This window comes from Ruditapes philippinarum, unplaced genomic scaffold (assembly GCF_026571515.1).
Source record: "Ruditapes philippinarum isolate M1 unplaced genomic scaffold, ASM2657151v2 ctg7365_1_1_1_1, whole genome shotgun sequence".
Lineage (NCBI taxonomy): Eukaryota > Metazoa > Mollusca > Bivalvia > Venerida > Veneridae > Ruditapes > Ruditapes philippinarum.
Window position 1 is genome coordinate 32,400 of NW_026853194.1, and position 14,617 is coordinate 47,016.

A 14,617-nucleotide genomic window follows, 5' to 3' on the forward strand; every position below is an offset into this window, starting at 1 on the left:
TATGTTATTTAAAGATAAATATATTTACATGTACATTAAATATATGAATACATTGTATTGATTTAATTGATGACATTCCTTAAAACGCTGCTAAAAAGTAGTTATATAGAGTAATTCCCTAAGAAAAAAAATAAAGAAAAAAGTGGGTATGAAAGAAACAAGTTGCCTAGGTTGATGAGCACTCCGGAACTAAAAATTCTATCAATATTTACGATAATATCCAAAATATACCCCATATAGAGTATAAAAAGGAGGTATTTTTTGGATATTATCACTAATAGTGGTTATTTTAAAGAATTTCAAGCTCCTGTGATGAGTACAACCGTTGTACTACATGTACCGATAGGCGTACATATGTATATATATATATATATATATATATATATATATATATATATATATTTCATTTTAATCGGGTGCCGATAGTATTTTTGTTTTTAAGAATCAACGGGAGATAATTTTATGATTATTTGACCATTATTGGCAAGCGCTTGTGCTTGCACTTTAATATAATTAAAAAATAGCAACAAGCAGCCTTGCCAAATTACAGTGACCAAAGATTTCAAAGTTTTTAGCCCAAATGTAAATATAACATTTGTCGGAAAGTTGCGAAAAAGACCGAACTTTCCCGATGATATTATTGATATGTTTTACACTTTTAATGAAAACTGCCAGCTATTGCAAGTTTCCTTTCCTATTTTTTTCTCCATTTCCTCTTTAATGGCCATTCAGCTAGATTAATTTTCTGTGACATTCAACGAAGTTCATTCATACAGACAAACCTGTTTGTATAGGCCTTCTTTACTATTATTATCCAATCCGTCTAGTTAGCTCAGGTGACAGGGTATTTTGATCTACGGACATCGTATTTGTTTGTGCGTGCTGCACTTGTTTTTTGTGAGTACTGCACATTTTGTTTGTGAGTACTGCACTTGCTTTTCGTGACGATTTGATTTACTACACTGTGTTTCCCAGAAACTGTTTAGAATTATCCCGGTATCTATACGGAGAAAATGTCATCTTTTTGCGGACTGGTATAAAATTTAGAAAAAAAATGGTTTTACTTAATCAGTACGCTGCTGTAATATTTGTGTTAAAGGCACATAATGTTTCAGAAATGATTTTTTAACTACAGCAAACGTGAACATATGTATAGAACCACGGCTTTAATGGTGATAAAACGTATACATAAAAGAAAAGTGAGAAATAAAAATACTAGAAGTTTAGGGGACTTACGGATCCGGAGAAAGGGTAATCCCTCGGAAGCATTAATCGTAACAAAAATTACATGAAAATTGCAGACTTTTGACTGAGTCTTTACATAAGGGATAATGAAAAAGTGCAACATCCCTGAGGCCCCGCAGCACCGGCTTGAGCGGTACTCAATTTTCAACTCTCAAAAGTGCTGGAATCAATTATAATTCGCCTTTAAACGGATACTAAACCCATAGAAAATCAAATTATAACTCTGAACATATAATATTACTCAGTTATACTAGAATGTATCAGTAATACAGATGAATATGTCAACATCTCGTCCAGTATGGTTTATCCAGCGCTTTACTCGTCCAATATAATCCCGTATTGTACTGTTCAATGTTAAATATGCTATAATAATAAGATTCATGGATTAGTATTGTGACAAATTGCCTTAATGTTTTACATAACAGACTTTCCTATGTGGTCTTTCTATGGAGGTGGCCTTCTTACACAGATATTACTGTAGAGTCGCAATAATCGATGTGAAAAGTCTTAAGTGTTATTTATATCACAGGAAATGTCATAAATATGAGAATAAATAAGATAATTCGGGACCAGGTGAATATAATACTTCTATTTTATATTAAAACCTGTCAAATATTATATGACCATGCAATTAGATGATTGTGAAATAAAAGTACGGAAGAACGGGTGAAACGAGAAACCCTTTTGTAATCAATCTTAAAACTTAATTACAATTTAAAGAAGTTTATGGACAAAATCTCAGAAGATCATAATAAAGTATACATGTACATGACATCAGTGAGTTTCTATTTGAAAGAACTTGGTGGCATCGATGTAACTTTACATTTTTATTGGTATATACATTTGTGTTTTGATTATGTGTTGCTATTGTATAAGTTTAAAAGCGTTTGTCGATGCAAGGATTACACGAAATCACTGTACCCTGTCTTGCGAGCCTATATAGTTTAACTTGGACCTTTCTTGAGATAACAGGAAGTATACTTGTTAATATACTGTGACACTTGTAGTTTGTATACACCTTGACAACCAAACAATTATTGTCTATGGAAAAAAATATATGAGCCGCATCACGACAAAACCAACATAATGCGTTTGCGACCAGCATTGATCCAGACCAGCCTGCGCATCCGCGCAGTCTGATCAGGATCCATGCTGTTCGCTGTCAGTTTCTCCACTTGTAATAGAGTTGGTAAGCGAACAGCATGGATCCTGATCAGACTGCGCAGGCTGGTCTGGATCCATGCTGGTCGCAAACCCATTATGTTGGTTTTGTCATGGTGCGGCTCATATATATGTGATAGTGTAAAAAACGGTTGCACACCTAAATACGAGTAAATATATTTCCCCATGAAACAATTTAAAAAGAGGAAAATATTCCATGGAGGGTGCAAGGGGGTGGAGTGTCCGCCGGGATGGGATGACAATTGTTCACTGAATGTCTTTCCTCATTATTGGCGACATAAGGTCCCTTTTGGATTATTCTGAATAACTATATTATTTTATGTAGATAGTAGTTTAATGCAGTCAAAAAAACTATATTAGAATTCTTTGTAAACTAGACAATTGGTTTAATAAGAAGAACAGATTTAGGTTTCATCTATCTGACGGCGTAACGTTTTAAACTATGAATAAGTATGAATACTCAAAGCATTTCATTATTATCTATATAAGGGAGTAAAAGGTATCATATGGAATAAGTATGGGTTGAGTGAGTAAACTGAAAAATAGTTACATGAAAATAATAACAACTCACTGTTTACCGCGCAAAAAATAAAACTTAAGATAAACAACTGCTGCTGCTGTTTTCATCATTATCTTAATATGTAATTTTACATTTAGTTTAAGACCTATAAAGCCCCAAAATAATAATTATTTTCATTCCTCAAAAACTTCTTTTTTTCTTCTTCTTCATGTGTGCGTTACAATTTCTGGAAAAAATACTCACTTGGTCGTAAAGCTGAATATATTAGTTTCTTTTGTGTGTGATTTTTTATTCTATTTTATTTATTTTATTTTATTTATTTATTTATTTATTTATTTATTTTTTATTTATTTTTAGTTTGTCATTTCTACAGTTAAAAGAATTAAGTATCTTATATGGAACTAAAATACTAATTTGTTACCGTTTATAATAATATGATATGCGAACGAAAGTACAAATCATAATGAAAACAATGTTTACTGAACTAATTGATCAATAGCTAAGAAAACAGTAACGTGACTATGTATTTTACATCATTATTCATTTCTCCTGTCAATGAAGTGTTCGCCTGAAGTCCAGTTCTGTTTACAAAACTCTAGGATATGTAAATTAGGCATGAACATTTGAAATACTGTCTGTTCAATTTACCCGATTGCCTTGTGCATTATATATAGACCAGCACAGAACTTGATTTACACTGTATGCATTATTTTTTTTTAAATAATTGTTCATTTGTATGCATAAGGAGATCTAATATAATGAAATATAAATATTGAAAAGTATATCAAACTGGAGCGTCCTTGGCCGAGTGGTTAAGTGTATTAACTTCGAAACCACTTGCGCCACACCGCTGTATGTTCGAATCTAGCCAGAGGCTTCGGATTCTTTCATGACAGAAAGGAATCCCGGCAGCTTTTGGAACTTTGGTGGTTATAACAAGTTATCTGATCGTGGCTGAAATACTACATGGACGGGCATCACCAGTAAAACTTGAAAGTTGCCATTTGACCTTTAAAGGCCCATTATGGCCCAGAATATCTTTATCTTTATTTCTCAGAAGCATTTATCTTTGATGTACTTTTATAGTTTCCCAAAAGTTACTCATTTGTCAGTTACCCGAACCATCTTTTTCTGTTACATTTTGGTATTTAATACAGTTATAGTGATTTAGTATTCTGTATGGAATTCCAAATACTACTTTGTTTTCATGCTATTTTTATGACAAATTATTCCACATCTAAGGCTACTTTTAACATACCCTAAATGCATTATTTAAACGTTTTGAAATTAATGTTTGCTCTTTCTATAGAAGTAAGCATTTATTTGTTTCTAAGACATACTGTGTCTTTATAATGTGTTGGTGCGGCGTAAAGATATCGAAACTATTTAAAGATCTCAAATGATCTAAAACAAAAGCAATATATATCAGTAAAATAAATTTCAGATGAAGCCGATTTTTAAAAAAGAGAGATGAAAATATTTTAAAACATGCATTTATGTAAACGTTTATACTGATCAAATATACCATATTTGTCTGTGTTGTATGAAAGATTTCATAAAACAGTTAAAATGCCAATGGTGTTCCTGTATTTAATCAACCATCCGACATATCTTGAGCCAAAAATGAATTTGAACATAATTTATTTTTTAGATTATAAAGGGTTTAACTTAAAATTATCTATAGGCCTAGCCACTTGTTCAAATAGCCCTAAAAGTTTTTTTTTAATTTTCATTCCATTCATTTTTATATTATTGTGATTTTTAAATACATTTTTGTATAACTTTAGTTAGTTGTTCGGATGCAAAAAAGTTGGTAATATCTTTAGGTAATATGAAAAACTGGAAAAGTTTATCTGTGCGTTAAAATAAAGAATTAATGAATGCGGTCAATGGGGTACATATTTATATTTATCTAATTTGTAAATTCTTATACTAATTGCATTTCTACAAAAGGTGTCAAATATCCGTATATATCAATGTCAATGGTTGTTTTAAAAATACATATGTTAAGATATTCAAATATTCGTGGACATAGTGAAGGGTATTTCTAATTAAGTAGTTAAAAAGCAATAATTATAGCTGAGAGCTGTCGATGTATATACAGTGCAAACCTTTTATCTTCTATCAAAGCCATCATGATCATGACCAATTATTCATAAAATGTAACAACTTTGTCAAAATAATGATCACATATGCGCTTCAATGTCATAAAGTCATGTAATGCGCAGACGTGATTAAAAATGGATAGGTATAAAACGTTGCTGACACGCGTTTGTTTGTTAATCGTTGTCATCTCAGTAAAACGTTTGTCGCCAGCAGTAACTGGACTTAAGATAGCTAAAATGAACGCTAAACTTGTGTGTCTTGGACTGCTCCTTCTCGGATCTTGCTTGGTTGCATCAATGCAGATTGGCAGACGTGGAAGCAGAAGAGTTCGTAAGTAAAAACTACATGTTATATTTGTAATATTTGTAAAAATTTAAATAGTTATAAATTTTGCCAAAAACTGTTATGTTCATACTCATGTTGTTTTGCACTATTTTTCCATTATACCCAGAAATCAATATTTTTTTAGGAAGGTCAGATATGTGTTTAATTATATTTTGATAATAAATGTAGCATTGAATGTCTGTAATGTATTGTAAAGGTAGCAAACTGTAAACAAAGTAGTAATTTGAGTGCAAAAGAAGTGAAAAATAATTATTCTATATGGTAAATCAGTATTTTTTTTTGGAAAACCATAATAAGATACAAAAATAAAAAGGTTTAGAGGAAAAAAATCGGGGCTTGACGGGGCTTTATGTGAGAGAAAAATATTTACAATCTTCACTGGCTGAGGCAGGATATATTTGTATCATATGTACTTCGTGTACCAGTTACAATACTATCATGATCATTTCAATAATGTTTTTTTAGTGGAAATAATATTGCCACAACAAAATCAAAAGCCTTAACTACTCAGGTCTCAATCACTTTTGAAAGATAATCGATATAATTTTTAATCCTTTTTGTAAAAGAATGCAAGGAAGCAAAAAATAAAAAAAAAAAACCCATACAGCAACAATAGACTCAAATTGCTCTTATTGTGTTTTATTAACGAATTCAAAAGCTATTTGGAAGATAATTTATGTTACACAATTTCAATTCTAAATAATTAGAAATATAACATTTAGTAGCACACATTTGCTTAATAAGTTGAAACGAGTATTTCAAATTTAGAGGCAGTAGACAAAACGTAGTGAATCTCTTGTTACAAAGAGGTTATTAGGCTCCGTTGTTACAAAATGGCGGTAATTGGGCTCCGTTGTTACAAAAGGGCGGTAATTGGGCTCCGTTGTTACAAGAGGGCGGTAATTGGGCTCCGTTGTTACAAAAGGGCGGTAATTGGGCTCCGTTGTTACAAAAGGGCGGTAATTGGGCTCCGTTGTTACAAAAGGACGGTAATTGGGCTCCGTTGTTACAAAATGGCGGTAATATTGGGCTCCGTTGTTACAAAGGGGCGGTAATTGGGCTCCGTTGTTACAAAAGGGCGGTATTTTGGCTCCGTTGTTACAAAAGGGCGGTAATTGGTCTCCGTTGTTACAAAAGGGCGGTAATTGGGCTCCGTTGTTATAAAATGGCTGTTATTGGGCTAAGTCGTTACAAAAGAACGATTATTTGGCTCTGTTGTTATAAAAGGGCGGTAATTGGGCTCCGTTGTTACAAAGGGTGGTAATTGGGCTCCGCGGCAATTGGGAAACTGTAGTTTACGAGGATTTTTGTTCAGCAGTCCACGGTTAACTGATTGTACATAGAAAAGCTTTTAATTGGAATATACATCAAAAGCTGAAACCAAATTTATGTGCATTTATGTGTTAATGGCTGAAACAAAAAATGCATTAATGTTAATTTGGATGCTGGAATTAATTCGTGTGTCACTTTTCATCATTAATGGGGTGTAATTTATCTACGAGATGTGTCTTCCCTGGTCAAATTATTGCACAGGCGAAAGGTCATTTAATTAATTATAAGAGTGTCAAAGTAATAAGGGAATTTATATAAATAATCTCAAGTGTCATAAAATACAATGACTTTTACACATATCTTCAACAAAAATGTTGTGAAAATATTGTATTCTTTCCATGTTATTATTCATATTTATGCATTTATTATAATTAATTTCATTTATTCGACCAAAAAACTAAAAAATAAATAAATGAAATATGCCAAAAGACAAATAATGCTAAAACATAACGTTAGTTTTCTTTATATGAAGATAAAAAAGTAGTTTTGAAAATGAGCATGAATACAAAGTGATTAGATTATGTTTAGATTTGTATAACTTGAAAATGACACACATATATCCAGAAGTTCAAATGTTTCTAAATTCTTACTGTTTAAAGGGACTCCACTGATGTTTTTTTACATAACGGGACGGAAATAACTTTTTGAGATTAATGTTTCATTTGATCTAAGTATTGACCAATGACACGTTTGCCACATTTTAGATCATTCGCTAACCCGCTTTTCAAGAATAATAATTTTAATTGTGAAAATGACCCAAAATTGAAAAGCGTTTCCCTCAAATCAGATCAAGAATAAGATCAGCATAAATACGATTCTTCAATTTATTTCTGAGTATATTTGCATATTTGTCTGTTTTAGTGCCCCAGCTGATTTATTAATGTAAGACATTCAAATATTATGTATTTTGGCTTTTAGACCTCAGTGGAGTTCCTTTAATTAAAACCCTGAATTACCATACCATTATTATTATTGTTATAATTATTATTGTTATTATGATCATCATAATCATTATCATAACCACCACCACCATCTTCATCATCATCATTATTATTATCATCATTATTAGAAAAATATATTTATTATATATTTGTAGGTTTGATTCATGGTGACTACGATTGCTCGTGCTCGTATTACTGCCCACCATACGGCATCAAAGCAGGCCTGTGTTACGACAATGATTACTGGGGCTGGGGTAGACAAGCACCACAGTACTGCTGCGTCCCCTCATACATCGATTATGACGCCCCAGATTTTGATAACGGTTTCACATCATTTGGACGCAGGAAGTGAACTAAGTGATACAAAATAGTTCGGTAATTAATAATTTGAATGAAAAAAACATTGATCTTATTCTGTAATAATTTCAAATTTACTCAGAAAATCCAAAATTTGAGTTTTACTTGAGTTGAGAAAGAGATGTAACACTTATTATGATTTCAAATTCAAATTTGTAGGTTCATTTTTTTTTTGAACTTACATTACATTATTTTAATAAAAGCCTCTGTGTACATTAATTTTAGGGAGATGAAGCGAAAAAAAGACACGTGGAAACGCATTGTCAAGTCAGATTAATAATATATTACCCTTCAATCAAAATACATGTACTATTTTTGTGTCTACTTCTTTTGTATAATATGTCTTAACACAACGTAACCGTCATATAAAAATTTAATGACTGTCATTTTTTGTTTTTTCTTTCAGATTTGACCTGAAAATTATCCTGCCTTCAACAACATGTCATTATTAACTGACAGATGTTAACATCAATATAAACAACAATTCTTGTTGTGTGAAGATCACCATGCAATCTTGTCAACATATCAAATTAGATGTTTAAATATTGACACGTCACATAACTTGATGGGGAATATTATTTCGTTCATTTCTTTTTTCACCATTCCATAATATTATTTCGTTTAAAATTCCTAGTGACGGTTACTTCCTTATGAGACTTGTACAACTTGACGCTTTTATTGTCACAGGAAATCGTCATAACTCGGAGATCAAATGTTCAATAATTAACATGTTGTTATAGCAATTATTTATTGATTTATTGTTGTCGTCTGTATAACTAACATTATGTTTGTTACTTAAAAATGATAAAAAAAATCTATCCTGTTAAATCATTTTTGAATAAAACATTATTTATTGTATTGAATACAAATTGTTTGGGTTTTTTATTTGACCGCAGCCACTGGGGGTCTGCAGCTCCAAACGCCTTCACTGGGCATATATTTTTTAACATTTTTAATGGCATTTAATAAAGACGGAAAATAGCATAAAATACAAAAAGGCGCTCTTGACCATTTGTTCAGTAAATGCTTACTAATGAACAGATAAAGTTGAGACAAAAATATTTTATGTTGAATATATGAAAGCCGGCGTTCGTAAGATCACTTCCATGCATGGTAGACAATTACAATTATTTACCCTTTGTACAGTTTGTTCCTACTTCATAAAGAAAATTAGTCCATTTAGTAAAGTCGGGTAATTGCGATAACATTTTAAATCTCCGGTAAAGTAAATAAGTTGTTTTTTGAGGATGGAGATGCCAAGAAGTCTACTGTCAATAACTGCACGCCGAGCAGCGCTCGAATATTCTTGTTGCTGAAAGATAATAATAAACATGTGCAGAAATGTTTCACCAAAGTTCACTATTAGGTATGATTCAGTAATGATCCATGCTTGTGAAGGGGGTTGGTATGTGACCTAAAATAATATCATTGATAATGTTTCATTTAAGCAACTTTTTAGGGTTAAACATTAACGCTGCTTTAAGTATGGATGCAAATTCAGTCATTAACACAGCTTCAGTCATATAGAGGCAGCTAATTGACGAACGTTTAGCCATGAACGAACACAGAGTTTAATTATTTATCTTGAGCACAGGTTGAAACAAGAACGCTGGTTGAATCATGGACGCAGGTTAAATAATGATCATAGCTTCAATAATGAACGCAGCTTGAGCGAATATTTGATAATGAACGCAGCTTTAGTCATAAACACAGTTTTAATCAAGAACGCAGCTTCAGTCATGAACGCAGTTTTAATTAAGAACGCACCTTTAATCACGATCGCAGATTCCTTTTGGCCACTTTTAAGTGTTGAAAATTGAGTACCGCTCAAGCCGGTGCTATTGGGCGTAAGGGATTATTAAATTCTGGAAACAAAGTGATCCCTCGGAAGCATTAATCACAACAAAATAACATAAGAATTGCAGACTCGGTTTGATTGAGTCTGTACATGAGGGATAATGAATAAGTGCAACATCCCTCACGCCCCCTAGCACCGGCTTGAGCGGTACTCAATTCTCAACACTTTATAGTGTTGGTATCAATGATCCCGAAGGACCAGAAAATATAACAACACTGAAGTGAAGTACGGGGCAACTTTTTACGGCTGCCACACGGCACTTGACACCTGCTGTTGTGAAGTACAAAATTCTGGAAACAAAGTGATCCCTCGGAAGCATTAATCACAACAAAATAACATAAGAATTGCAGACTCGGTTTGATTGAGTCTGTACATGAGGGATAATGAATAAGTGCAACATCCCTCACGCCCCCTAGCACCGGCTTGAGCGGTACTCAATTCTCAACACTTTATAGTGTTGGTATCAATGATCCCGAAGGACCAGAAAATATAACAACACTGAAGTGAAGTACGGGGCAACTTTTTACGGCTGCCACACGGCACTTGACACCTGCTGTTGTGAAGTACAAAATTCTGGAAACAAAGTGATCCCTCGGAAGCATTAATCACAACAAAATAACATAAGAATTGCAGACTCGGTTTGATTGAGTCTGTACATGAGGGATAATGAATAAGTGCAACATCCCTCACGCCCCCTAGCACCGGCTTGAGCGGTACTCAATTCTCAACACTTTATAGTGTTGGTATCAATGATCCCGAAGGACCAGAAAATATAACAACACTGAAGTGAAGTACGGGGCAACTTTTTACGGCTGCCACACGGCACTTGACACCTGCTGTTGTGAAGTACAAAATTCTGGAAACAAAGTGATCCCTCGGAAGCATTAATCACAACAAAATAACATAAGAATTGCAGACTCGGTTTGATTGAGTCTGTACATGAGGGATAATGAATAAGTGCAACATCCCTCACGCCCCCTAGCACCGGCTTGAGCGGTACTCAATTCTCAACACTTTATAGTGTTGGTATCAATGATCCCGAAGGACCAGAAAATATAACAACACTGAAGTGAAGTACGGGGCAACTTTTTACGGCTGCCACACGGCACTTGACACCTTAAGATGTTGCACTTAGTCATTATCCCCCATGTACAGAATCAATCAAACGGAGTCTGCAATTTTAATGTAATTTTGTCGTGATAATGCTTCCGAGGGATAACCTTTCTTCCAGATTTTTATACCTTCCATCATGAAAGAACCTTATGAACATAGGTTTAACCATAAAGAAGTTTTCTTTTATCATGAATGCTTGTTATGAACGGAGCTTTAATAATTAATGGACATATCTTTAATCGGTTTTATTGAAACTGTTTACGAGTGCAACATCTCCACGCCCAGCACCGGCTTGAGCAGTTAGCCATACTTACATCTAATTTAACTTAAACTATAAAAAGAGACTATATGTAAGTCTGGTACAAAATCCAATTCCAAAAAGATGATTTCATGCGAGTCCTCCATAACATTTCAGAATATTCACAATCATGTACCTCCAGGTGACTTCCGCCATTTTAGTGTTGCATTTAGTCGTTGCTAGAGGACTTGTGACACAGTATGTTTTCTATTATTTCTCTTGAACGGACTGAATAAAACCGAGCCTACAAATTAAATCAGTGTAGAAAGTTTTTTTAATGAGTACTTGACAATAGTTTGACTTCGTTAACTTGCCCATCTGGAGATTATTTAACACAGAAGAAATCAAAGGCCTGCAAGCGCTGTGGTATTTTCTGATCTTTGATGTATATCTGTATGAATTTTCCTGCATCAGTCTATTTTATATACTATGATTCATCTTACAGGGCACAGAGATGCAGCGACTGCGTTTTTAAAAGTAACAGTTACAGAATTTTACATGACTAGAGTGGCATCAAAAAATCATTTATGTTCATTTTTTATGACAGCCACACTTTATCCTTGTATATCGTGGCTACTTCCTTAAAAATGACACTTAAAAAAGTTGCCTCGCCTGGGATTTGAACACCAGATCTCTCACACACTAAATGAGCGCTTTATTCCTTCGCCAGGGGGAAGTTTTACGAAGAAGGCCTGAATAAAATCATATTATTCTAAATTTAGAATTTTTATTTCGGGTTTGTAATCCTTATTAATTTCGAGCTATTTTGTTCACGATAAACCTGTTCTTTAACACTGATGTACGTACATCTTCTCGCCAAAACAGTCCGACATGTATATATTCCACTAGTCGAAAGTCAGATTTATGTGTACTACGCTCTGAAGTATTCGGTAATCGACATAGCTAAAAATAGCATTTTCATTGATTATAATGATATTCATCCGCGTAATTTGTGATTGTGCATTTATTGACAATTCTATAAGCCAACGCTATTTTTGCGACGGACGCGCCCTCAGGCGCGTTCAGAGGTAAGTCATCTACACATGGGATTTCGTTGGCTACACTCGCGCAATGTGTCCTAAACCAAGTCCAAGAAATAGTACATGAATTTGATCCTTCAAAACTCCCATACTTTGTCTGGATATCTTAATGTCTTCCATATTTAGCCTTTTCAATTTCAAATTAAGTTATCCAAGTTAAAATATGAACGTATATTATTGATAAAAACGTTGTAGTCCCGTAGTATTATTGCGCAATATGCAAATTACTGCTGAAACGATTTACCGCTGTCGAAAAAGTAGGACAGCAAATTATACTACAATAAAGGTGTAACCTCTGAGTTCCAAGACATTATTAGTAGGAAATAAATATTTCTACATTATAACAAAACATTATTATTAACAAATCAAAAGTTTTTTCGTGACTCTAGGATAACTCGCGCATTAATAAAAGAAGAAAACTATTTTCGTGACTCATACCGCGGTTTAGCTGAATATTCAGCAGTTATTGATATATTAGATACAGTACAATGGCTAGTATAAATATCTATTTTTGAAAATGCATGTAAGACACTTTACCGCCATGTAGTCTTTCATGGTAAGGAAGTTATAATATCAGTTCTACTTCCGATTCTTGTGGTTTGTTTACATATTTTACTAGGTCATAATATGAGTTAACCTTCGCTATTCTAAAAATAGATTCTGCTTCACCTGTTCTGATATTTGGACAGGCGATTAGGAAGAACACATTAAACATGTAATTAATAAACCAGCGGATTGTAATGCAATACTTTTAGAAATGCTATACAATTGTAAGAAGCAAACAAGTTGAAAATGGAATTTAGTGTGAAGTTGAAAAGGACAACTAAACACTGTAGTGCTTAAGTGACCTTTAAATTAAAATAAAAACGATGTGCTCTGGCCTCTACATCTTTACCTTGTAAATAAAAAATCTAAGAATTACACTATTAATTGCTGATGATTTTAACCATTTTTGTTTTTAATGAGACATATCCAAGAGAAATAAAAATACAAATGACTTATATTTTATTGTCTGTATGCCCACTATGATATAACACGAAGCAATTCTAAATAGCATTCTCAAATGTATAATGTATTATGTTTGAAGTTTATTTGCCTGGATTTATTCTAGAAATATTTCGTTGATAGTTTTTTTTTCTATTTACATATCATTTCTTAGAATAAATCGATAAGGACACTGATTTACAAGTTTGACCAGAGTTTTTAGGCATACATTTCATTCTGTATTTAAGTGCTTGAAAGTAGAAAATCTGAATAATATCAATTTGGGACACAAAATATATTGCTCTACAAATCTCGAACTTGTATGGAACAAATTTTCTCTGTTATATATTTTTTGTTTTGTTTTTGTTTTTGTTTTTTTTTTCTAAAAGAAGCCTTAATTAATGTCTCTCCGGTTGCATGTCCGTCGCATTCAGTGCTGCAGCACTTTGATTAAACTTTGAATGCGTTGTAATTTGTTGGAAACTTGTAACAAAATAAGAATATTTCTTTCTTTTACATCGCTAGTTTTAAGCTGTTTTGAGAACTACTTGTTGTTAGGTTTGTCGTGAAATTTTGTGCCAGAGATTGAATGTCAGCATTGTATTTCTTGATCTGAGATCAGAAAATACAAAAACCCGCTTTGCGACCACTCCGATTTCGAGACCAACCGGTTAATAAGAACGATTTTTTTAAAAACCAACTTTTTTCTTCTATATTTCAATGGTCCCCAATCCCGATGTAGTTATTGTATTGAAGTTATTATTATTGATTACCGGACAATTTAAAGGTTTCAATGCCTTTTAATCCAAAGCTGACAATTCGGGTCGTTTGTTACATATGATAGGGGTCGTCTAATTCAGGAAATATGTTGTACGGCCTGAATCTAGGTTGGATACGTATAATTCAAGAGGTCTTAACTGTACACAATTCTTTTTTGTAAAAATTTGTTGAGGCCAGTTTTCTACAAAATTAAGAACTAAGTCTGATTGAGACTTAATTTTTCAATATGAACAATTAGGTCAGCTTGATCCGGAAATGTATTGCTTTTTTCAGAATGAGTGATTATACACATAAGCAAAACCAAAGGCAGCTTAAAATTGAGATGCGAAATCCTTAAGTCAAATAATACCCATAAAACGCACACTATCGATTACATTTTCAGACACATCCCCACTTTCAGACACATTCCCACTTTTCAGACACATCCCCGGTACACACACTATCTGAGGAGCATATATAACAGAGTAACAGCTTCCATTACCGAAAATAAAGTATTTGAACAAAGTGCCTTTTATG

General features: G+C 33.2%; 1 protein-coding gene across 1 annotated transcript; it reads left to right on the top strand.

Moving 5' to 3' along the window:
* The first annotated feature begins 5,172 nt into the window (after window positions 1-5,172).
* On the top strand, window positions 5,173-8,897 carry LOC132736041 (uncharacterized). The gene is made up of 3 exons (XM_060723092.1): window positions 5,173-5,383; window positions 7,827-8,046; window positions 8,435-8,897. Exons 1-2 carry the CDS (start codon window positions 5,188-5,190, stop codon window positions 8,021-8,023), a joined length of 393 nt encoding a protein of 130 aa, XP_060579075.1. The 5' UTR covers window positions 5,173-5,187; the 3' UTR covers window positions 8,024-8,046; window positions 8,435-8,897.
* The last annotated feature ends 5,720 nt before the right edge of the window (window positions 8,898-14,617 follow it).